Here is a 23,544-nt window from a genome sequence, read left to right as displayed (position 1 = left end):
CTTGGCACAGTGTCAGCCTAACTTTTCTGGTTACTTCTGTGCCCTCTAGTGTCTAAGTTGTTTGACGACATCTAGCCACGTACAAGGGCCAAACAAAGGAATCGACAAATTCCCAATCACAATCCTTTCTTCTTTTATTCAATCTAGAATTATTGATATTGTCCCTGCTTTGAAATCATAAGAAAATCTTGTGATATATTTCAGATTGATTCATGTGATGAGTGTTTGCCCTCTTGAGAGGAAATTGAGCCTTTACTTTCCGAGTTTAGAAAAGTGAGTGGTGATCTCTCATTGAAGCATTTAAAAATTCGTAAGGAACGTGATGGGATAGGAGCTGAGAGGCTACTCCCTGACTCCGGAATCTAGAACTCGGGGTCATAGTCTCAGGATCCGGGGTCGATCATTTAAGACTGAGATGAGGAGAAATTTCTTCACTCAAAGGATGATAAATGGAAAGATGGGCAGCTTAGGTGGATTGGCCGTGATAAATTAGTGTCCCAAGGTTTGTAGGTTAGATGGGATTAGCTATGGTAAATGTGTGGGATTACAGGGATAGGGTGAGGGAAGAGAACCTGAAAGATGTATTGTTTCAACTTCTTCCCTGCTGCCATCAGACTTCTGAGTGGACCGACCTTATATTAAGTTGATCTTTCTCTACACCCTAACTATGACTGAACCACTACATTCTGCACCCTCTCATTTCCTTCTCTTTGAACAGTATGCTTTGTATAGCACGCAAGAAACAATACTTCCACTGTATACTAATACATGTGACAATAATCAAATCAAAAACAATACGTCTTTCAGAGAGTTGGTGCAGACTAGATGGACCGAATGGACTGTAGGGATTCTATGTTTCTATGATTCTAAATATTTGGAATTCTCTACACCAGAGGGCAGTGGGTGTTTAGTCGTTGAGTATATTCAGGAGATGATAGAATTTTGGATACTAAGGGAATTGGGGATGGGGTGAGGGTGAAGAGAAGTGGAGTTGCGGTTGAAGGTCTGCCCTGGTCTGATTGAATGGCAGAGCATGCTCAAGGGGCTGAATAGTCCACTCCTACTTCTATGTTCTTACTTGATGGTCAATGTCCAATTCTGTGAGCCTGTTCTCTACACTCTGTACCTTTGGCACAAACAGATGGGCAGTTAGGACTTTAAACACCACCAGCGCTTGTTAGAAAAGAGGGGATTTTCAGAGCAACTTCATTGCAGTGTTAATGTGAGCCTACTTGTGCTAATAATAAGTAAACTTAAAAGTCCACTGCTAAAAGGTGTTTCCTCAAAAACCAAATAGCTTTTGCCAGTGGCGAGATCAGAGCGGTCTCCCTCTCTCTCTCTCAAACCACAATCTCCATCAGAAGACGAATTAATTTTCTGTCAGGTTTTCGAGTGGCTACCGGCTAAGATGAGTACAGAGTTAGAAACCAGACTGCAATTTGCCAGGAGGTGTGAAGTGTCAGTGTTGGTCCTAAATTCCATGTTCCCGTTACTCTGTTTACTACTCAAGCTGCCACATTTCCAGTTGGTCTGATTCAGGATTATTCTACTAATTAGGCAACAGAGCCTAAAAACAGAAAATGCTGTAAATATTCAAGCAACTTCCTCGCAGAGAGAACTGGGTTAATCCACTGGGTTTTGCCTCCAGAATGATATCACTGGTTTGATTGAGTGGGCAGAAAAGTGGCAAATGGAATTCAATCCGGAAAATTATGAAGTAATGCATTTGGGAAGGACAAACAAAGTGAGGGGAATGCACAATAAACAGCAGGATATAAAGAGGGGGTGGGGAAAGTGAGAGACCTTTAGAGTGCATGTTCGCAGATCCCTGAAGGTGGCAACACAGGTGCTTCAGAAAGCTTATGGAATACTTATTTCTGGGCGAGGTGTTGAATACAAAAGCAGGGATGTAATGTTGGAACTGTATAAAATGCTGGTTAGGCCACATCTATGGGGAGGCGATGGCTTAGTGGTATTATCGTTAGACTATTAATCCAGAAACTCAGCTCATGTCCTGGGGACTCGGGTTTGAATCCTGCCACGGCAGATTTGAATTCAATAAAAATATCTGGAATTAAGAACCTACTGATGACCATGAAACCATTGTCGATTGTCGCAAAAACCCACCTGGTTCACTAATGTTCTTTAGGGAAGGAAATCTGCCATCCTTACCTGGTCTGGCCTACATGTGACTCCAAAGCCACAGCAATATGGTTGACTCACAACTGTCCTTGGGCAACTAGGGATGGGTAATAAATGCTGGTCAGCCAGCGACATCCATGTCCCACAAGTAAATTTTTAAAAATCTACAATTTTATGTACAGTTCAGGTCACCACATTACAGGAAGGACATAATTGCTCTGGAGAGAGTGCAGAGGAGATTTAGAAGAATGTTGGCAGGGCTTGAAAATTGCAACTACAAGGAGAGATTGGATAAACTCGGGTTGGGTTGTTTTCCTTAGAACAAAGGAGGCTGAAGTGTACAAAATTATGAGGAGCCTAGACAGGGTAGACAGGAAAGACTTATTTCCCCCATCTGAGGGGTCATTTACTAGGGGGAAATTTAAGCTGATTGATGGAAGGATTAGAGGGAACATGAGGAAAAGGTTTTTCACCCAGAGGGTGGTAGACATTTGGAATTCACTGCCTATTCCTCACTGGAATTCACTCAACCTTTTTTAAAAGGTACCTGGATCTGCATCTGAAGTGCTGGAACCTGCAAGATTGCAGACCCACTGCTGGAAAATGGGATTAAAATGAGCGCCCAGTTTCTTTATTCCCCCCTTTGCTTTTGGCCGGCATGGACACAGTGGGCTGAATGGCCTCTTTCTATGCTATAACTTTTCTATAGCTTCTATAGTCAATGAGCATTAGCTAGAACTGCTAAATATTGGAGATGGAACATAGTTTTAGCCAGTACAGGGGCAGAGAAAGCGAAAGAGGAGGAAAGAACAAAAGGAAAGGCCTCTGATTGATAGGTTAGACTGTGATTAAATGACAAAAGAGATGATGGTGGAAGTCAAAAGGGGGGTTGGTGGTGATAATGGGACAAGTAAAGAAACAAATATGGGTGGAGAGGAGGTGTAAATGGCAAGAGCAGAATCATTAACAGCAGCTCTCCAAAAGATGGAAGCAGTGATTATTATCTTAAATGGTTGAACTCAGTGTTGAGTCCAGGAGGTTGTAAAATGCACAGGCAAAAGATGAGGTGCTGTTCCTCAAGTTACCATTGAGTTTCATTGGAACAGTGGAGTACGGGTTCTGGTCCCCCGCATTGTGGGTGGGATGGAAAATTGGACGGACCATTGAAAGACCCGTTGACCTCGGGTGGGAATTTCTGATCTCCAGGCAGGAAAATCCAGTATCTGAGATCAAAGTCAAAATGGGAATGAGGAAGGGAAGAAAAACAGCAAAAGCATAAACCTCTCCCAAATTCTGGGCCCAGAAAACTCTCAGGGCAAGTCAGCTGATAAGAAACACAAGTCTGATTAAAAGTCTCACATCTGTATTTTCCCTTTTTGTCGTAGGGACTGACCACGAACCTGCTGCTACCAATCAGAAAGAATGAGGTAAGACTGAATTTTGTAAACAGATTGACAGCTTGGTTTGGACAAACATTGAAAATTGAAGACTGCAAATTATGAAAGTGTTTAATGTATTTCTTTGCAGTCCAAAGATGTGAAGGTTAGGTGGATTAGCCATGGTAAATGCACGGGGTTACAGTGATAGGGCATGGAGGAGGGGGTGACCCAAGGTAAGATGCTCTTTCAGAGAGTCAGTACAGACCCTATGGGCCAAATGATGGCCTCCCTCTGCACTGTAGGGATTCTATGAACTGAGGGTTGTGGAATGTAATAATGTTACACTGCCCTAAATAGAAAGCTTCGTAACAATTGGCCGTTTGTGTAACTCAGGATCTATCATTTTTACTTCTCTTGTTGATCACTCCCCTCCACCCCGCCCTCCCCCACCTCCCGCCGCCCTCCCCCAGCTCCCGGAAGGTATTGGGGTTCTGGGTTCCACAGATATAAACGACTCTTCTCTACCTCACTCAGGTCAGCTAGTCTCCACATGACAGCTCAGGCCGCGCCTATCCTCCAATCCAACTCATTCCTCTCACGACATCGATTCACGAGGTGGTTTAAAGGTTACAAAAGCGAAAGCCCTGTTAGATTTTTCTTGAAAACTAGTTTGATTTATAGAGCTGGATTTTCATCCTTGGGGTGGGTGGCAAGACTCAGGAAAATTGTCGGCTCAGCCTCGGTCCTCGGTCCTCGGACAAAGTGCCAGGAAAGGAAGTGGGGGGGTCGTTGGGTGTGGGCTGCAGTCGGGCCAGCCAACCTCGGACAAAGTGCAGTGGCAGCCACAGCGCGCCTGCCTGGTGCTGAGACAGGCTGCTTCAAAGGAGTCCCGGGTTAGAATTGAAACATACGGCACTCTAGTCCACTCCCTTCACATCCCTCACCCCACATGCATAATAAGGCTTGGCTCAGAATCCAAAAATCCATTTGGTTATTGAAACACCTCAACTCCAGTGAAAACATTGATTGACAGTTCTGGCTCTCTGATCCCTTCTGTCAATTGTACAATCTTTATTTATACAAGATAAAGATGTTTTAAGTGCTTGCAGTTTTTGCTGTTCATACTTTAAACAGCCTGGATGATTGACACTTGTATTGACACGTAGTAAAAAGGTTTTTTTAAGAAAGTGGAAAATTGTCAACGAATTACTTTTTGAAGTATTTTTACACATCCTATTGTCACTATAGGGTCATTATTCTGTACAGTGTATGGAGGGTGAATAGGCATGGAAGTACCATTGCTTAGCAGGGGGCACGAGGGACCATAAGGGATGTTTAGCAGGAGGCACCTTGGCATGAGAGGCCATAGGATGTGGGTGGTAAACATAGTGGGTTGTAGGGGGCATGAGAGGGACCTTTTGAACTTACCTTTCCAAAGGTTTCCTCATGCAGATGAAGGTTCATGACATCTCTTGAGGTGCCGTAACTGTTTGGAAAGTTGGGCCGACATTGTGAAAATTGCAAATGTTTAGGATAAGCCAATCCCCACAATGGAGCCGGCTAGGTCAGGAACGCAGTGTGTGTGGGCTCATCAGCTGAACTAGCCCACACCCTTAAAAAGCACCATTTGCACCCCTCCACAGAGTCTCCAGAACTCCAATGAGACTCAAATGAAAATCCAGCCCGTGCTATTTTGCTGCTTTTTATATTAATATCATTCGGTTATTGGTCTCCTGCAGTGCAGGTCTGCGAATCCTGGCTGAGACACAGTGCAAACCTACAACCAGACTCCAGGAAGACATGTTTTTTTTCTCCAGCATCTCCTGGAAGCATCCCTTGGCAAATCCAAAAGAGTTACATCGAAGTTATTGCATCAGAACTTCCAACAACAATTGCACAAGACCAACCTTGCAGCCCCAGTTAATGAGAAACGGATTTGAGGACTTTTTATTTTGCTTTTGCAGATTTTTAATGACTTGCATTAATTTGAGAGAAAAGGCAGCAGGGCCAGGGTTTTTTTTTTCAGTTTAGGTGGAGAGGCAATCCAATTAATCTGACAGCTGATCCCAATTAGCATTGTTTAGGTGCCCAAAGGGGACATGCGGTCAGGTTTCTTTTTGTTTAGACACATTGCCTAACTTTTATAAATTAGGATGTAACTTTGAAGCAAGACATTTTAGATGCATAAAGATGATGGGAAGAGAAATCAGGTTCAGGTCTGTAGTATACAACCATTCGCACTCCCTGTCTGCTTCTCTCTTCAGTTCAGTGTTAATATAGGCTCTTGTTCCTGCTTCACTTAACACAACTTGTTTCTGTTACAGTATGTGCTTCAGAAGGTGTTGACGGTACAGCAGTTGCTACTTGGGTTACAGGTACGTCCAAAGGACATATCCCATTAGCAATGATTTCTAAAGCTACCATAATCAACTGAGAACCATGGCTGTGACATATTAAGATTTTCCCCTTAATTGTCTTTCTGTGAATTGAAGTCCCAAAGCTTGACCATGAAAGCACCCGAACATAGCCATTGTCACCAGTTACTTTTTATTTGTTTGGGGAATTTGGGTGTCATTGGCAAGACCAGCATTTATTGCCTATTCCTAATTGCCCATGTGAAGGTGGCGGTGAGCTGCCTTCTTGAACCCCTGTAGTCCATGCTTTTGTTTTATTCATTCATGAGATTTGGGTGTCGCTGGCTGGGCCAGCATTTATTGCCCATCCCTAAGTGCCCTCCATTTCAGAGGGCATTTGAGAATCAACCGCATTGCTGTGGGTCTGGAGTCACATGTAGACCAGGCCAGATAAGGACGGCAGATTTCCTTCCCTAAATCAGATGGGTTTTTACGACAATTGACAACGGTTTCATGATCATCATTAGACTCTTAACTCCAGATTTTTATTGAATTCAAATTTCACCATCTGTCATGGTGGGATTTGAACCTGGGTCCCCAGAGCCTTAGCCTGGGTCTCTGGTTTACTAGTCCAGTGACAATACGATTAGACCACTGTCTCCCCACAGTGCTGCCAAGAAGAAAGTTCCAGGATTTTGATCCAGCAACAGTGAAGGATTGGTGTTATATTCCCAAGTCAGGATGGTGTCTGGCTTTGAGTCTTCCCATGTGCCTGTTGCCCTTGTTCTAGATAATAAAGGTCATGGTTTAGAAGATGTTATTAAAGGGGCCTTGGTGATTTTCTGCAGTATATTCTGTCAATAGTACACACTGCTGCCACTTTGTGTCAGTGGTGGAAGGAGTGAAAGAGTCCCAGTCAAATGGAGTGCTTTGTCGTGAATGGTATCAAGCTTCTTGTGTGTTGTTGAAGCTGCACTCATCCATGCAAATGGGGAATATTCCATCACACTCCTGACTTGTGGGGAGTCAGGAGGTGAGATACTCACCGTAGAATTCCCAGTCTCTAACCCTACTCTTATTACACAGTTAATAACAGTTACCTAAGTTAACAGTTAAGTTGTTCAAATATAGCACCGCTCCCAGGATGTTGATGCTGAGAAATTCAGCAATGGTAATGCCATTAAATGTCATGGGATGATGATTAGATTTACTCTTGTCGTTGATGACCATTGACTTGCACTAGTGTGAGGCCAATGTCATTTGATACTTCTTTGCAAAAGCCTGAATGTTCTCCAACTCTTGCTGCATGCAAGTAGGGAATGCTTCATTATTTGAGGAGTTATGCATGGGACTGAACATTGCAATCATCAGCAAACTTCCCCACTCCTGACCTTTTGATGGATGGAGGCTAATGATAAACCAATGAAGATGGTCTTCATCCATTGTCCTCCCAATGCCCAGGAGTGATCAGGAGCAGGGAATACTTGCTGATTTCCACTCCCCAGCCCAGGGATACTGAGACCAACAACTACTGCCCCATCTGCAGATCAGAATCGAACAGGGGACCATCCTGATGTGTAGTTCTAGCATCACATTAGGTGATGCATTTATCCCTGGAATCAGCGAGAGTTTGCTCCGTGCTTATTGAAATGAGTAAGGAGTGAGTTGGTCATTCCCTAGTACCAATTGAGAAGCTTCTTCAGAGGAGCTAAATAGCGATTGGAGGAAGATGAGATCTGTTTTGTGTTCCAACATTGCCCTCTATTGTCCATTTTTAATAAGCTCAGTTATTAAAATTAATCTCTCCTGGGGTTGGGCGTGTACTTTGACAGACTTACTGTAAAGGCAAATCTACTGAAGATTTTCTTTTGAGAAATTGAGAGAAGGATCAAGCCCCATGGTATCTGTAATGGTGACAATAAATTTATTGCATTGTTGCAGAATCCCATCTGGTTCACTGATGCCCGTTAGGGAAGGAAATCTGTGTCCTTACCCAGTGTGGCCCACATGTGCCAGATCCACAATAATGAATCTTAACAACTCTCTGAAACAGCCCAGCAAGCTTCTCAGCTTTGGCAGAATGCTTAGGAAAAACATGTAGATTAAGAGGCGGCATGGTAGCACGGTGGTTAGCACTGCTGCCTCACAGCGCCAAGGACCCAAGTTCAATTCCAGCCTCGAATGACTGTGTGGAGTTTAGACGTTCTCCTCCGGGACTTGATGGATTGAGTTATAAGGAGAGGCTGGATAGACTGGGACTTTTTTCTCTGGAGCTTAGGAGGCTGAGGGGTGACCTTATAGATGCCTGTAAAATAATGAGGGGCACAGACAAGGTAGATAGTCAATATCTTTTCCCAAAGGTAGGGGAATCTAAAACTAGAGGGCATAGGTTTAAGGTGAGAGGGGAGAGATACAAAAGTGTCCAGAGGGGCAATTTTTTCACACACAGGGTGGTGAGTGTCTGGAACAAGCTGCCAGAGGTAGGAGTAGAGGCGGGTACAATTTTATCTTTAAAAAAGTATTTAGATAGTTACATGGGTATGATGGGTATAGAGGGATATGGGCCAAATGCGGGCAATTGGGATTAGTTTAGGGTTTTTTTTTTAAAATGGGCGGCATGGACAAGTTGGGCCGAAGGGCCTGTCTCCATGCTGTAAACCTCTATGACTCCTCATTTCCGCATGGGTTTCCTCAGGATGCTCCAGTTTCCTCCCACAGTCCAAAGATGATGTGGAGATGCTGGCGTTGGACTGCGGTGGGCGCAGTAAGAAGTGTCACAACACCAGGTTAAAGTCCAATAGGTTTATTTGGAATCACGAGCTTTTGATTCCAAATAAACCTGTTGGACTTTAACCTGGTGTTGTGACACTTCTTAATGAGTCCAAAGATGTGCAGGTTAGGTGGATTGGCCATGGTAAAGTAATCCTTAGTGTCAGGGAGATTAGTAGGATAAATATAAAGGGTTACGGAGAAAGGGCCTGGGTGGGATTGTTGTTGATACAGACTCAATGGGCCGAATGGCCTCCTTCTGCATTGTAGGGATTCTAAGACTATTTAATGGATAAATTGAAATGATGGCTGCACAACACAACAAGGGCAATGGATCCAAAGGTGTGCCTAATTGTGAATGTTTGTTACAAAATTTACCAAGTGTGTGTGAAAATGTTTTACTCCCAGCTGTCATATGGCCTGAAGTAATTCCCCGCCCGTCCCCCCCAAAAAAATCATTTCCTATACTTGCTGTAATTAACGATTGTTTTCCTTCTGGCCCCGGCAGGCTGTCGTGGTGCAACAAGATTCATTCATTGAGGACCAGAAACAGGCATTGAGTGAGAGGAGCGAGCGTTTGACACGGCCATCACTGCGGGCCAACTCGCTGATTGAGCAGGAGAAGCAGCGGAGTTTGGAGAAACACCGCCAGGAGCTGGCAAACCTGAAGCGACAACAGGCGCAGCACCTGGAGGAGAAGAAGAAGTGGGAAAGGGAATGGGAGGCGAGGGAGAAAGAGCTCAGCGAGCGGGAGGCCAGGGTGACCCTGCAGGACACCGAGACAGCAAGGTTACAGAAGGAAGTGGAGAAACAGAGGGAGGAGCTGCAGCTGAGAAAGGAGGAATATCAGCAAGACCTGGAGAGGCTGAGGACCACACAGAAGCAGCTGGACAAGGAGAAAGAGCAGCTAAGGAAGAAAGAAGAGTTGCTAACTCACCAAAGACAGGATCACCTTTCACACTCGGACTCCCTCAGTTCACAGGTACAGATTTCCCCGTCCAGTAAACAGCACAGTACCAGCAGAATCCTCTCTTCCTTTTTGTTAGTTGGCAGCGTGGAGACCTTGTCACTCAATAGGCAATGGCCCTGACTGAAGCCAGAAACTCTGGGTTGAAGTCCCACTCCGGGACTTGTTGGCCATGGAATGTTGTAGTTTAAAATAGTTGATATCCAGTCTGGTAATCCTTCTAACTTTTCCCCACTATCCTCGGTGGAAGAAACAGCGTGTAAGACGATACAAAACATGCAAGCTAACTGCTTGTGACCTATAGCAATTCACCCTCATGTTGAATGATTCCAAACCACCACCACTGTAGACAATGTATGCATTGCCGTCCCACGCTTAGCTGAGTCCATCGAACTTGGTCAAAGGTTGGCAGAAGCCAAAATTTAAAGACTACCCCGCAATAGTCCCCCCCCTCCCCCCCCCCCCGCAGGGCAGGGTTCCCTGGAGGCATGGACAAAGAGCAATGTAAATGGCCATTGACTTAGGTGGGATCAGAAGATCCCGCCAGCAGTCAATGGCGAGCTGCCTACCTATTGGGGGAGGCAAAACTCCTGGCCCCAGTGTGACACCAAAATCTTTCAGGGTCAGAATGAAAAGGTAAAATTGTAAAATATTTTCACTTCTCACTGTATATACAGTCCAATCTGATGCTGCGCTGCTTGTATTGAGTTGCTATTTTATTGACTTCTTATCCTGGGACGTTAGTTGGAATTCTCTGACCTGGCCCGCGGCTGGGATTCTCCAGGCCCGCGGCTGGGATTCTCCAGGCCTGCTGCAATGAATGGAGTTTTAGCTGAGTGCCGAATTCTCCATTCTCGCTGGTGGCGGAGAGTACAAGATTGGAGAATTCCAGCCATTATCTAGTTACGATGCAAGTTTCGTTCTGTATACTGATGACATCCAGCTCCCTCTGCACCAGCAGCCTCAGTTCCCCAAAGCTACCTCTCTGGTTTCAGACTGTCGCCTGACCTCAAGCCCTGGATAAACCAGACATTTCTACAGTTCAATATTGGGGGGGGAAAACTGAAGCCAGTCTATTCAGATCCCACCAACATAGCAGAAAAAGTCCATTCAGCTTAATTGGTCCAAACTGCCTCCTCCCCTCCTGCTGCAACTCACCACAGCAACCTATCCATCTATTCCTTTCTCCTTCATGTGTGTCTAGCTTTCACTTAGATATTTCTGTGCTATTCATCTCAACTACTCATTGTGGCAGTGTGTTCCACATTCTAACCTGAGCCCCCAACTCTACTCACTCACCCCAGTGCTTGCTTAAATGGAATCAGATGGCATATGACTTCTGTATCCTATTTGCCCCGGCTCAACCTCTTATCAAATCCATTACTAAGATCACTTACCTCTCGTAGTCTTGTGCATTTCCACCCTTATTCACTCCCATTATCCAAACTTTCACTAACGCCAAATTGGACTACATCAAAGCTCTTCTCACCAGTCCCCTTATCTCCATCTTGTCCAAATTCCCAACACGCTTAAAGCTTCTCTTCTGTCTCACACGAAGTCCTGCTCACTGATTTCCTCCAGAATCTTACATGTCCTTCCATGATCTGACTCCTTGATATGTTTCGCAGTCCTGTTTCTGCCCATGCCAATTGGTCTATGACTGGTCTTCAGTAATTTATTGTGGCTGGGTGCGGCAGTGGTTTGTACATTAGCAAACTCCTTGCACTGGTGTCACTGGCGTTGTTTCGCGTGTTGATCCCTACGTGCTGCATGAAAGACTGCACTTTAGCCAATTCACGTTGACGTTGTTCAGGAGGTGTGAAATTTCTCACCTGTCTCTTTAGATTATTCCCACTGCAACCACCAATCCAACACCCAGGTGTTCCACAAACCAAAGCACACATTAGACATGCAATCTAGGTTGGGAAGGGCAGAATCTACAATAGTCATCTTGTGTGTTTTCAGCCCATTTAGACACACGTGAAAACTTTACAAGCCTACCATTAAACTTTAGCAAAATCCTTGGCCAATGTTTTCCGGCTCTTCTGGCCGGTGGAATTTTCTGGTTCCGTGATTCTGCCCCCCACACCACCACCTCCCCCAGGCAGGGTTCCCCAGAGGCACAGAGAGCAATGCAAGTAGCCATTGACATCAGTAGCAGAAAATGCTGGAGAAACTCAGCAAGTATGATAGCATCTGTGGAGACAGAATAGAGCCAACGCTTCAAGTCCGGTTGACTGTAGCCATTGACTTCGGTGGGACCAGAAGATCCCATTAGCAGCTAATGGCAAGCGGCCACTACCCACCGGAAAACCCGCCATTGGGTGGAGGTGCCTGTCCCTAGTGTAACACCAAAACCTTTTGGGGTCAAAACTAAGACATGAAATTCCAAAAACGTACACTTCTCACTGTATATGCCGTCCAGATTGGTTCTACAGCCCATTAACACTGCCCATTTTCTCCAGCGCTTCCAATAATCTTGTCTTCAAGTTTTGTTTCTCGCTATTTTGGTGGCTCAGTGGATGAAAGTACTTGTCTGATGTCTCTAAGACAGGCCGGCAAGTCCCAAGTTCAATTCCTGCTCTGAGCTGAGGTCACTTCCTTAAGGGGGCACCTGGGGTTACAAAAAGATTCCCAATTTCTGAAGGAAGGAGGTGGAAATTCAGCTAATATTCCTGAATCACGCAGCATCCAGTGAGATGTTTCGGGTGATTGAAGGAATTGGCGGGGTAGGTAGACACTATTCGCTCTGGTGAGGAGTCCAGACCAGGGGATGTCAGCATCTTGTTCCACAAAGGGGAGTGAGAATCTGAAACTCTTCCCCAAATAACCTGGCGACTGAAAATTTCTGAAATTGATTAGGCATGGGCTATTAAGAGTGATGATTAATGGGTGATGGGTAAATGAAATTCTGATACTGAGTGAATTAGTTGAATGTTAGAACAGGCTGGAGGGCCTAATTGGCAGCTTCCTGGTTCTTTATCCCTGTTATCAGGCTCACATGGTTGAGAACAGAATCTGGGGCGGGATTCTCTGGCCACACTCACCCCAAAACCGGAGAATCCTGCCCAAGGTCAATGGACCTTTGCATGGTCCGCCGCCCACTCTCCCCATATTCCCGTAGTGGGCAGGACAGTAGCACTGCTGCCTCACAGGGGCAGGGACCCGGGTTCGATTCCCGGCTTGGGTCACTGTGTGGAGTCTGCATGTTCTCCCCATGTCTGCGTGGGTTTCCTCGGGCCCTCCAGTTTCCTCCCACAGTCCGAACGACGTGCTGGTTAGGTGCATTGGCCATGCTAAATTCTCCCTCAGTGTACCTGAACAGGCGCCGGAGTGTGGCAACTAGGGGATTTTCACAGTAACTTCATTGCAGTGTTAATGTAAGCCTTACTTGTGACACTAATAAATAAAACCTTTTTAAAAATTACCCACCCTCCCCCAGATTATTTTGTAGCCTGCAGGCACACACTGTATAAACTTGTACAAAGAAAGGTCACAAGTGAGGAGGGCAGCCAACAAAAGGAGACATCCAGTGAAGGAGTCGGTGTCCAATAAACCCAGCAAAGGGGTTGTTCTTACTTGCAAGACAGGCGGGGCAGAAACTAATTTAGAGCAAAAATAGTTGTGCTCGTTTCAAAATTCAGTTTCCAATTTTTCCTTTCCGCTCCTAGGCTTCAGATCGCGAGGTTACAACACCAGTAGGTAGCTTGACTGAGGGAACCCCGAGCTTAACAAAGCACCTCAGTTGTAAATCATTAAACCAGGAACGTTTGGACGTGCATCTTAAAAAGGAGGACACGGAGACTTCTTCCAGTCCCCCTTGGAAAGACTCCACACAAAGCAATGCCAAGAACCTCACGGGTCAGCCGCAGAACACCACAAACAACCCACTCCCACCACGGTTACTCAAGCTTGCAAAACCAAAGGAGAAGAAGTCCAAACACCGTAAGGGCAAAGGTCACCGGTCTGGGAACGTGCCACCCGAGTGCAATCCAGGTACGTGATGGCCAGCAGTTGAGAGTTGGACCAGGTGGAATGTTGCGTTAACTCTTCGCAGGTTGGCTGTTGAAAGAGCAATTGATGTGTTGTAATGTTTTGGCTAATTAACCCCTACCAAGCCATACTCAGAAACTCAGTCTGAGTTGGAGCAGTGTTAGGCTCTGAGGGGGATTTGAGGAACCTGTGCTTACTACTTCAGCTGACGAAGGAACAGCGCTCCGAAAGCTTGTGATTTCAAATAAACCTGTTGGACTATAACGTGGTGTCGTGTGACCTCTCATCATGTCCAGCCCAGTCCAACACCAGCATCCCCACATCATACCAACCCTCCAGGAAAAGTTTTCCAGCGATTCAACATTGATGCCCAGGACACAGCAACGAGCAAACACGTGGGAAAAAATAGTTTATAGTTTCATTTTTACTTGTTGGGTAATAAAAAATTTGGTTTTAAAAGCTGTTAAACTGAGGGGATATTGTCAAAGGTGTTATGTAAATACAAGTCTTAATAAAATATATATAATTTATGTATATATGAATGTTTATAAAAGTAACGTGTACATTTCTTTCTGTTCTACATTTTCAGATGCCCTATCAGCAGCAGACAGCTCCTCACTGAATCAGAAAACATCAGATAAAAAGCACTCTCAAACTGAACTACTGGGGAACGAAGAGGTTTTCTACTGCTGAACTTTCCTACTTTAGAGACTGTTTGGAGATTGGAGGAGAGGGGTTGTCGAGAGAGGACTGAGACCCCTTAGAGTACTCCTCCAAGGTTGTGTGGGTGTCTATAACTTGTGCGACCAGATGTGTGTCATCTGCACTGCCTACCCCATTGCTCTGTGATGATGGTATTGATGGAACTGCATGCATAGATAATATATATATAATATATATATATTTAGTTGGTACATCGATCTCTCTCTCTCTCTCTCTCTGTATAACAAAAAAACTAATTGAAAAACATTGACCAAGAGGACAAAAAAAAACAAAATCTGACACAATTGAAGTTCGTCTTTGCCAGGAACTTTTAACCAAAATTGTCGGCAAAGCTTTGAGATGCAATGGGAAATTGATGTAGATTAATTGGAGTGGAGAAACAAATCGTTCAGTATTTCTTGAAGTGGTGCAGTCTTCCAAGCCATGGCAATTTCACTCAGCCTGTTCTAATACAGGAGATACTGTACTGGAGTCAAGCACTGCTCTGTGCAATGTTGCATCGCACCTCAGAATTGACCCACTACCACCAGCAGTGACCATTGTGTTGCCACCAGTACCTCCAACCTGAGATGCTTTCTCCTGACTGGTTGGGAAGGACGACATTTGGAATTGGAATACTTGAGTGATGCTTTTTTTTTACACAAGTTCCAGCACAGGATGAGCGTTGGATCAAGCTAATAGCAACACTCTGCTCCCTTCTTGCATTCATTCTGGCCTTGGCTGTTAACGTTGATGTGGTTGGCTTGAGGGTTGGGGCATTTTTGAACCTCCAAAATCAGCCAGCCCTTCTGGTGACTGAACCACCGACTGAAATAAGGAAAGGCAAAGCCGAGAAATGCAGGGGCTAGAGAGATTGATTTGTCAGCTAGGTGTGGGTCTCTTTGAATTTCTGGCGTTGGTGCGCGCGATTGATTCTCCCCTAATACCAACCTAGACATTGTAAATGAAATTGCAGTGAGTGCAATTTTAATTTGTGCATTTCTCCCATTTGAGGGAGCAAAAGATTCACCCCTAAGATTTTTTTTCCTTCAAACATGTTAATATTTAAATCTTGAGGGCGAAGAAGTTGTCAAATATCGGTGTAAAATTAAATTCTGAATGTATGATGTTTTTAAAAGCAGAAACTGTAAAGCAACAAAGGTGGAATTAATGCAGGATGGTTTATACTTGATTTTCTTTTCCCTATTGCTTTAATTTCCATTCTACTAGAATTGGGATATTTTAATTGTCTACGTTTAGATCATCTCATTATTTTTTTAAAAATTGATAAGTGTCTTCTTTTGGCTGACCTGCTTATGATTTGACGGGGGAATATGAACTGGCAGAGTGTGCAAGGTACCGGAACCTGGGTTCAGAGGAGTCTCCGCAGTCGGCCTAAAAACAAAGAGTCCTGCGTGGACCGAGTTTGGGCAGTCTCGGTCGAGTCACAGCACAAAACTGCCTCTAATCTGGCACTAAATAGGGAATCTCACTCACGGGGTGAGGTGTGGACACGGTTAGCTGGTGTGAGAAAATGGGGGAATGTCACCTTGGCAGCTTGGGTGGGTGGTGCTTAAGACATACAGTCAAAGGAAGCCTTACTCTCACCTGTATGTCCTTGAGTTTAACACCAGTTTCCCGAAGCGGGGAAGTGTCCTACTCCACAAGGCACTAAAGTCCTTCACCTCAATGAGCGCACATTCGCATGTCGCCACTGAACAACTACAATTTTCCAAATACACCTCGTCAAGTGACACTGGACAGTTTCTTCAACACCCTCCGGTTTGTCAGTGTTGATGTTTGGAGGGGTGTGTACTGGATACGGAAAGCACCGGTTTGGGACATGGTAGGAAGTTACTGCAGAGGGATCGCAATCACCAATTTACCTTTAGGCCCTTATACCTCTGTCTTACTGCAAGGTGTGGAGATGCTGGCGTTGGACTGGGGTAAACACAGTAAGAAGCCTCGCAACACCAGGTTAAAGTCCAACAGGTTTATTTGGTAGCAAAAGCCACTAGCTTTCGAAGCGCTGCTCCTTCATCAGGTGAGTGGGATTTCAGTTCACAAACAGGGCATATAAAGACACAAACTCAATTTACAAAATAATGGTTGGAATGTGAGTCTTTACAGGTAATCAAGTCTTAAAGGTACAGACAATGTGAGTGGAGAGAGGGTTAAGCACAGGTTAAAGAGATGTGTAAAGAGATGTGCATCTCTTTAACCTGTGCTTAACCCTCTCTCCAGTCTCATTGCCTGACCTTTAAGACTTGATTAGCTGTAAAGACTCGCATTCCAACCATTATTTTGTAAATTGAGTTTGTGTCTTTATATTCCCTGTTTGTGAACTGAAATCCCACTCACCTGATGAAGAAGCAGCGCTTCGAAAGCTAGTGGCTTTTGCTACCAAATAAACCTGTTGGACTTTAACCTGGTGTTGTGAGACTTCTTACTGTGTTTACTGCAAGGTACCAGAACACTGAAGGAGGGAATTTGAAGCTTAAAACAGAGACCAAGTGAGGCAAACTGGAGCCACATGGGGGAAACCAGCAGATCAAGTTGCTCTTGTGTCTCAGATGACTTTTGACTTGTGGATTGTGAAGGAATAGGTGGTCCCTTTTGGGTCAGGAACATAGGAACTGGAGGAGTCCATTCAGCCCATTAAGCCTGTTCTGCAATACAATTAGAACGTGGCTTCTCTGCATCTTAAACTCCACGTGAGCCATTTAGATTCCTTAACCCTTAATATACCCTTACCTAACAAAAGTCAGAGTTGTTGCTGATCTATAGTCCACTCCAGACGATACAAGGCCAGTTTGAAAGGGGTATCATCTCTCAGCATGGTGTGATGCCGTGAAGCACTTTAAATGGACAAAGCGTTTTTTAAGCCTGTACACTGTTGTAAGCTTTCTTACTGCTTTCAATTGTCGATTCCAAATGCGCGTGCCAGGGAATCATACCAAGTAAATGTTCACGTAAGCTGCCACTTCAATTACATTTTAAACTTCCTCCTGCCCCAGGGGACAGGGGAAATGCATTTTACCAAATGCACAGTCCACATTCAGGGAGAATACAACCACTGTGCCGGCGTTACCAGCTTCTACCAGATCCTGTGGTCTAGTTTCGATTTAACAATCTTAACAGCTGCTATTGATTTTGTAATTAAAGAAGGAATAGCAGTAATTTCAATAAGGGAACACATCCACAGCAGGTTCCACACACCCATCCCCTCCCTCACCTCACCCGCTCCCCCAAAAAAAGATTGAAAACATGGTATTATTGATTAAATTCACTCTTCTCTGTGGTGAGACACTTGTTCTTATGCCCCCCTCACTGTTTATTTCTTGTCTTGCTCACCAATCCACAGAGTTTTATCACCTATTCCCAAAGACAATTTCCCATATTCTAATGAGGATGGCATCTTGTAACAATATGCTAATTAGCTAAATTAATTAACTTTGATATTTGTAATTTATTAATAATTTACCACGAAGGGCACCACGTCCAAGCTTGATCTAATCCTGGTCTGTTGCCCAAGCGCAGGCAAGCACATATTGTTTGTTGCCAGTGTCACTGACACAGACCAAGTGCCCTCTTTCCACCCCGCGGCCATCTTTCAGCATCCTCAGACTGCGATAGCATTCACACTTCCACTCCAGTCTTGACTGTTCAATACAAACAGAAACACAACTTTCCTTTCAAAGGGAAATGAATTGACTCCGATGATTTGATGAGAAAATCCTGGTAATGCACCATCACCGCAATTGGCTTGCTTCATTATCTGGGTAGCTAAATTCTGGACCATTAAGCGCCCAATGACTTTGTACAAATGGCTTGCCCCAGTGAAGGACGCCAACACTGAGGGAGCTACTGTGTATCCAGTGCAAGTATGGCTAAATGTAGCAAACCAGTGCTCGTGTGCTACTGGAATAAAGCTCCTTTCTAGGGAAACTGGGATTAACAATCCGACAATGGTACTCGCATGTCATGAAACCACTCGAGCCTGTGGTTCACCTCCTGGTGTTTGTGTGGAGCCTGCACACAGCATTCGATGCTGGTCAGTCCTACTGTGTTTTTGTTTAAAATATGCGCTCTGTCGCAAGACTCGCATCCGTGTGGAATTTGGTTTCATTTGTGAAGGGGCTGGCGGGCAGAGTGTCAAACATTATACCAAACATTGGCCAATTTTAAAATCTGACACGGGAAATAAATGGCAGGTCCGTAAAGAACAAGGAGGCGGGGGGGAGCGGGGGAACAAGGAGGCGGGGGGCGCTAACACAGCGAGTGCAAATTTAAATGGTCAGTTCTGCTGATGGGTCTTTTCTTGTTTCACACCCCAATTAACGTGTCCCCTCTGGCATTTTGTTTATTATGGATTTCAGCATTTGCCTATTTTCCTCTTTTGTTCAGAACCCATGTTTGAAATATTCAGTTGGAGAGCTGACTAAATAGCTACAGGATTGGCAGATTCAGTTAATGGGTAATACTTTTATTTGTAAACAGGTACCCATAGATGCAATTATATATCGGTCTTGTTTTAAAATGGCGCCTTTTCAAATTACACTGTCCTCCCTGTTCAACAGAACGTAAGTGGTTCTTTTCCCTCTATCTGTTGCCGTCATCACTTTGCACAGTGTTCTACAGGAGTGGGAACTCTTGCTTATTTACGAGTTCACCTCTATCAAAAGCTGCAGCCCCCCGCTATTGACTGTTCCAACTTTGAGAATTGCCACATCATTATTGTACACTGGTTAACTCGCATTAAATTCCTGTCTGTGTTAATTCAGCAGAGTTGATCCGTTTGAGACTTTTTGTCTCTTGAAATAGCAGAGACAGAGATGTAATAATGATGTGGAGATGCTGGCGTTGGACTGGGGTGGGCACAGTAAGAAGTCTCACAACACCAGGTTAAAATCCAACAGATTTATTTGGAATCATGAGCTTTCGGAGTGCTGCTCCTTCCTCAGTCACCTAAGAAAGGAGTGGCGCTCCGAAAGCTCGTGATTCCAAATAAACCTGTTGGACTTTAACCCGGTGTTGTGAGGCTTAGAAATGTAATAGTAATGCATTAACCGCTGGAGATGGGGCAGAGGAATTTAGCCCCAAACTGTATCGATTTTTTCTTTTAATTGACAGGAGAGATTTTTATTTAAGTTTTGGAAGCCTTGTTTTTTTTAAGAATTCTGTCTTCCTGTGGAATCTGAGAACAGGGATTTTATATATTTCGTGATCACTTGCTGAGTGAATTTTTAACAAGTGTTTAATGCTTCTCGCTTTCCTTCGCTGTGTACTGAGAGTTTGGTAACTGCACACCAACCTTACCTCTCCTCCTCACCAGCCTGTGTATAATCGTGGACCATTGCCCAGTTCCCAAAGGGAGACATCAGGGGGGGGGGCGAAATTTTAATTCACTTGAAACTCACTCATTTCCACAGAGTTGAAACCCGGGCCCATTATCTTTCTGGAAAAGGTGACATTCCCTGTGAATCCGACTCTCAGGAGTGCTGTCAGGTTTTGAACTCTCCAGAACTTTTCTAGACCAGCCTTCCTCATGGTGGTGGGCAGAGGCATTCACCAGTGCTAGTTAAACGGTCTCTGCACTTTCCAACCTCCAGCCCCCCCGCCTCCCCAGCTCCCAGTTTCTCCACACTTGTTTTCAAACCGCTTGATTCAGACGCACCTGCCTTGTACTGAAAACATTTATGCACTAACTGAATCGTGGACGTACTCAGGATGTCTCTCAAGCATTTTTATATACCTCTCTGCTTTTCAAAAAAAAAATTCCTGAGGATAAACAAAAAAAATCTACTTGTACCAAGGTACACCTTGTATTTTTCTCGATTCTGTGTACAAAAAATTATAAGGGCGAAAACCGAATTATTTTATCTATGATGTAATTAGTGTATAAAAGTGGAAACTGTAAACATAGTTACATTTCTGTAATGTTTCTGTGATCGCTGGTAGCTTTTTTGTAATTAAACTTTTATTTATCATTTTCCCGTAATAGATTATAAACCAATGTAAATTTCATTCCCCTCCCCCCCCCCCCCTCCCCCACACAATAAACATTTACACAATAGGTTTACTTGAAGGAGTTGTGCTTTTTTTTTGACTACTTTGCTTTCTTCCCGAGGGACAAGGCCAACACTGTACACCAGATGGCAGTGATGAGTTGCATGTATCTTATCAGGTCTGCCCTCATGTTCTCAAGGATGTTATTAACCTGAAAAAGGTGCAAATAAGGATTTACAAGGACGTTACCGGGACTGGAAGGTTTAAATTATAAGGAGAGGCTGGCTCGGCTGGGACTTTTTTCCCGGGAGCGTAGGAGGATGAGGGGTGGTGACCTTATATGAAGTTTATAAAATCATGAGGGGCAGAGATCAGGTGAATAGCCAAGCTCCTAGGGGTGTCCAAAGCTACAGGGCAGAGGTTTAAGCTGAGAGGGGAAAGATTTAAAAGGGACCTCAGGGGCAACGTTTTCTCACAGGGTGGTGCGTTTTTGGAATGAGCTGCCAGAGGAGGTGGTAGATGTGGATGAATTAAATTACAGCATTTAAAAGACATTTGGACAGGTCCATGGATGGGAAAGGTTTAGAGGGATATGGGCCAAACGCAGGTAAATGGGACTAGTTCAGTTTAGGAAACCTGGTCAGTATGGACGAGTTGGGCTGATGGGTCTGTTTCTGTGCTGTATATCTCACAGAATCCCTACAGAGTAGATGGAGGCCATTCGGCCCATCGACAACAATCCCACCCAGGCCTTATCCCCGTAACCCCACGTATTTACCCTGCTAATCCCCTGACACTAAGAGGCACTCTAGGAAGGCCAATCCACCTAACCCGCGCATCTTTGGACTGTGGGAGGAAACTCACGCAGCCACGGGAGAATGCGGAAACTCCACAAACACACTGACCCGAGACCGGAATTGAACCCTGGCACTGTGAGGCAGCAATGTTTGCCACTGTGATGCCAATGACTCTATATCTTTATGAATCTATTACAACTTGCATAAGAAATCGGAGCAGGAAGAGACCACAAACCCCCATCGAGTCTATTCCACCATTCACTCCGATCATGACTGATCTTCGGCTTCAACTGCATTTTCCCACCTGTTCCCCCTGCCCCTTAATCCCTGGAGAGATCATAAGCCTGTCTATCTCAGCCTTAAATAGATTCAACGATAGGACATCTGCAATTCCCTGGGGAAGAGAATTCCAAAGATTCACAACCCATTGAGTGAAGTAATTTCTCCTTCTCTCAGTCTTAAATGATCGGCCCCTTATCCTAACACTGCTTCCCTCCCCCTCCCCCCACCCCCAGATTCCTCACCCAGCCGAAACCATCAACGTCCACCCTATCAAACCCCTTCTGAAGTTTGTAGGTTTCAATGAGATCGCCTCTCGTTCACCTAAACTCCAGTGAACATGGACCCAGTTTACTCAGCCTCTCATAAGTTCATAAGATATAGGAGCAGAGTTAGGCCATTCGGCCCATCGAGTCTGCTCTGCCATTCGATCATGGCTGATATGCTCCTCATCCCCATTTTCCTGTCTCCTCCCCATAACCCTTCAACCCATTACCAATTAAAAATCTGTCTAACTCCTCCTCAAATTCACTCACTGTCCCAGAATCCACGCACTTTGGGGGAGCGAATTCCACAGATTCACAACCCTTTGGGAGAAGTAGTTTCTCCTCAACTCTGTTTTAAATTTGCTACCCCTTATCCTAAGACTATGACCTCTCATCCCAGAATGCCCCATAAGAGGAAGCATTCGCTCCACATCTATCTTATCCATAACTTTTATCATCTTGTATACCTCAATTTGATCTCCCCTCATTCTTCTAAATTCCAGAAAGTGTAGGCCTAAACTGTTCAATCTTTCTTCCTCTCATCGTAGGAGAACCCCCGTCGTCCCAGGGAACAATTTAGTGAATCTTCGCTGTACCGTCTCCAGTGAAAATATATCCTTTCTTAACTGAGGAGACCAAAACTGCACATGATATTCCAGACACAGTCTCACTGAAACTCTGCAATTGGATTTATGTTGTGTCTTTAACATAGTCAATTGTCCTAAAGTGTAGCAGTGATATTGACTGAAACTTTTTACATGATAGGGCGAGACTGTTTCCTCGCAATGGTTCCTCATTGAACCAACGATGCATTGATTCCTTGTCCTGCCTTAATCCTCCATGGCCTAGTCCTATCTGACCACAGCTTACCTCCAGCCCATCTCCCAGTTCACACTACACCTCTGTGGCCTGTTCTCTTCACCCCATTGGTATTGCTGGCTAAACCTTTAGTCATTCAACTGTGTTCTTCTCAATCCTGTTCCTCAATCTTCCTGCCTTCAAAAGCTCCCCCAGATGTTAACAGCACCTCTTCAATTGGTCATTTGAAATATTTTAAGATGTTTAAGAGATAGAACTTTTCCTGACTTCCAAATGGCCCAAGGCATTTTAAGCCAACAAAATATTTTTGAAGTGTGGTTGGTTGCCGTTGTAATGTAGGAAAGAGAGGCCAATTTACACACAGCAAGTTCCCACAAACAGCATTGCAAAGATGACCAGATCTATTTTTATTGATGTCACAGGAGGGATGAATATTGGGTCAAGGATATTGTGGAGAACTCACCTGTTTTTCATAATGTTCCAGTGGGAGCTTTTAACATCCCCCCCCCCCCTCCCCCCGAAAGGACAGTCTCATCTCATTCCCCAAATGCCAACACTGCTGCACTCCCTCAGTGCTGCACTGAAGTGTCAGAAGCGGGGCAGCACGGTGGCGCAGTGCTGTCTTACAGCACCAGGAACCCGAGTTCAATTCCAGCCTCGGGTGACTGTGTGGAGTTTGCACATTTTCCTCGTGTCCGCATGGGTTTCCTCCGGGTGCTCTGGTTTCCTCCCACAGTCCAAAGATGCACGGGTTAGGTTGATTGGCCATGATAAATTGTCCCTTAGTGTAAGGGGTTAGCAAGGTAAATAGGTGGGGGTCACAGAGGTGGGGCCTGGGTGGGATTGTTGTGGGTGCAGGTTCGATGGGCCAATGGCCTCCTTCTGTACTCGAGGGATTCTATGATTCTATTCTATGATTTTAAGTGGTAAGGTTCACTCCGAGTATTATGCTTGCATTCGTACCCTTTCACTCCCTTCCACAAACCTCCTGGTCACAGCCCAATCTGGCCCCTTTGTGAAGCACCTTGGTGTGTTGGGTTTATGAGGACCTGTTTTAGTTGGTGATCA

At 44.8% G+C, this 23,544-nt stretch overlaps 1 protein-coding gene across 6 annotated transcripts in view; it reads left to right on the top strand.

The window, feature by feature from the left end:
* Positions 1–16,375, top strand: part of LOC144511194 (A-kinase anchor protein 13-like) — a 441,197-nt gene extending 424,822 nt beyond the window's left edge. For all 6 annotated transcript variants that reach the window (XM_078241273.1, XM_078241272.1, XM_078241271.1 and 3 more), the window contains 5 exons: positions 3,528–3,569; positions 5,846–5,896; positions 9,153–9,626; positions 13,283–13,607; positions 14,194–16,375. In XM_078241273.1, coding sequence (XP_078097399.1) covers positions 3,528–3,569; positions 5,846–5,896; positions 9,153–9,626; positions 13,283–13,607; positions 14,194–14,297 — 996 coding nt within the window. In that variant the 3' untranslated portion in view covers positions 14,298–16,375. The remainder of the gene's footprint in view (positions 1–3,527; positions 3,570–5,845; positions 5,897–9,152; positions 9,627–13,282; positions 13,608–14,193) is intronic.
* Positions 16,376–23,544: the final 7,169 nt, after the last annotated feature.

Source organism: Mustelus asterias, chromosome 24 (genome assembly GCF_964213995.1).
Source record: "Mustelus asterias chromosome 24, sMusAst1.hap1.1, whole genome shotgun sequence".
Taxonomy (NCBI): Eukaryota; Metazoa; Chordata; class Chondrichthyes; order Carcharhiniformes; family Triakidae; genus Mustelus; species Mustelus asterias.
Note: the sequence above shows the minus strand (reverse complement) of the source record. Positions and strands in the feature narration are given on the sequence as shown.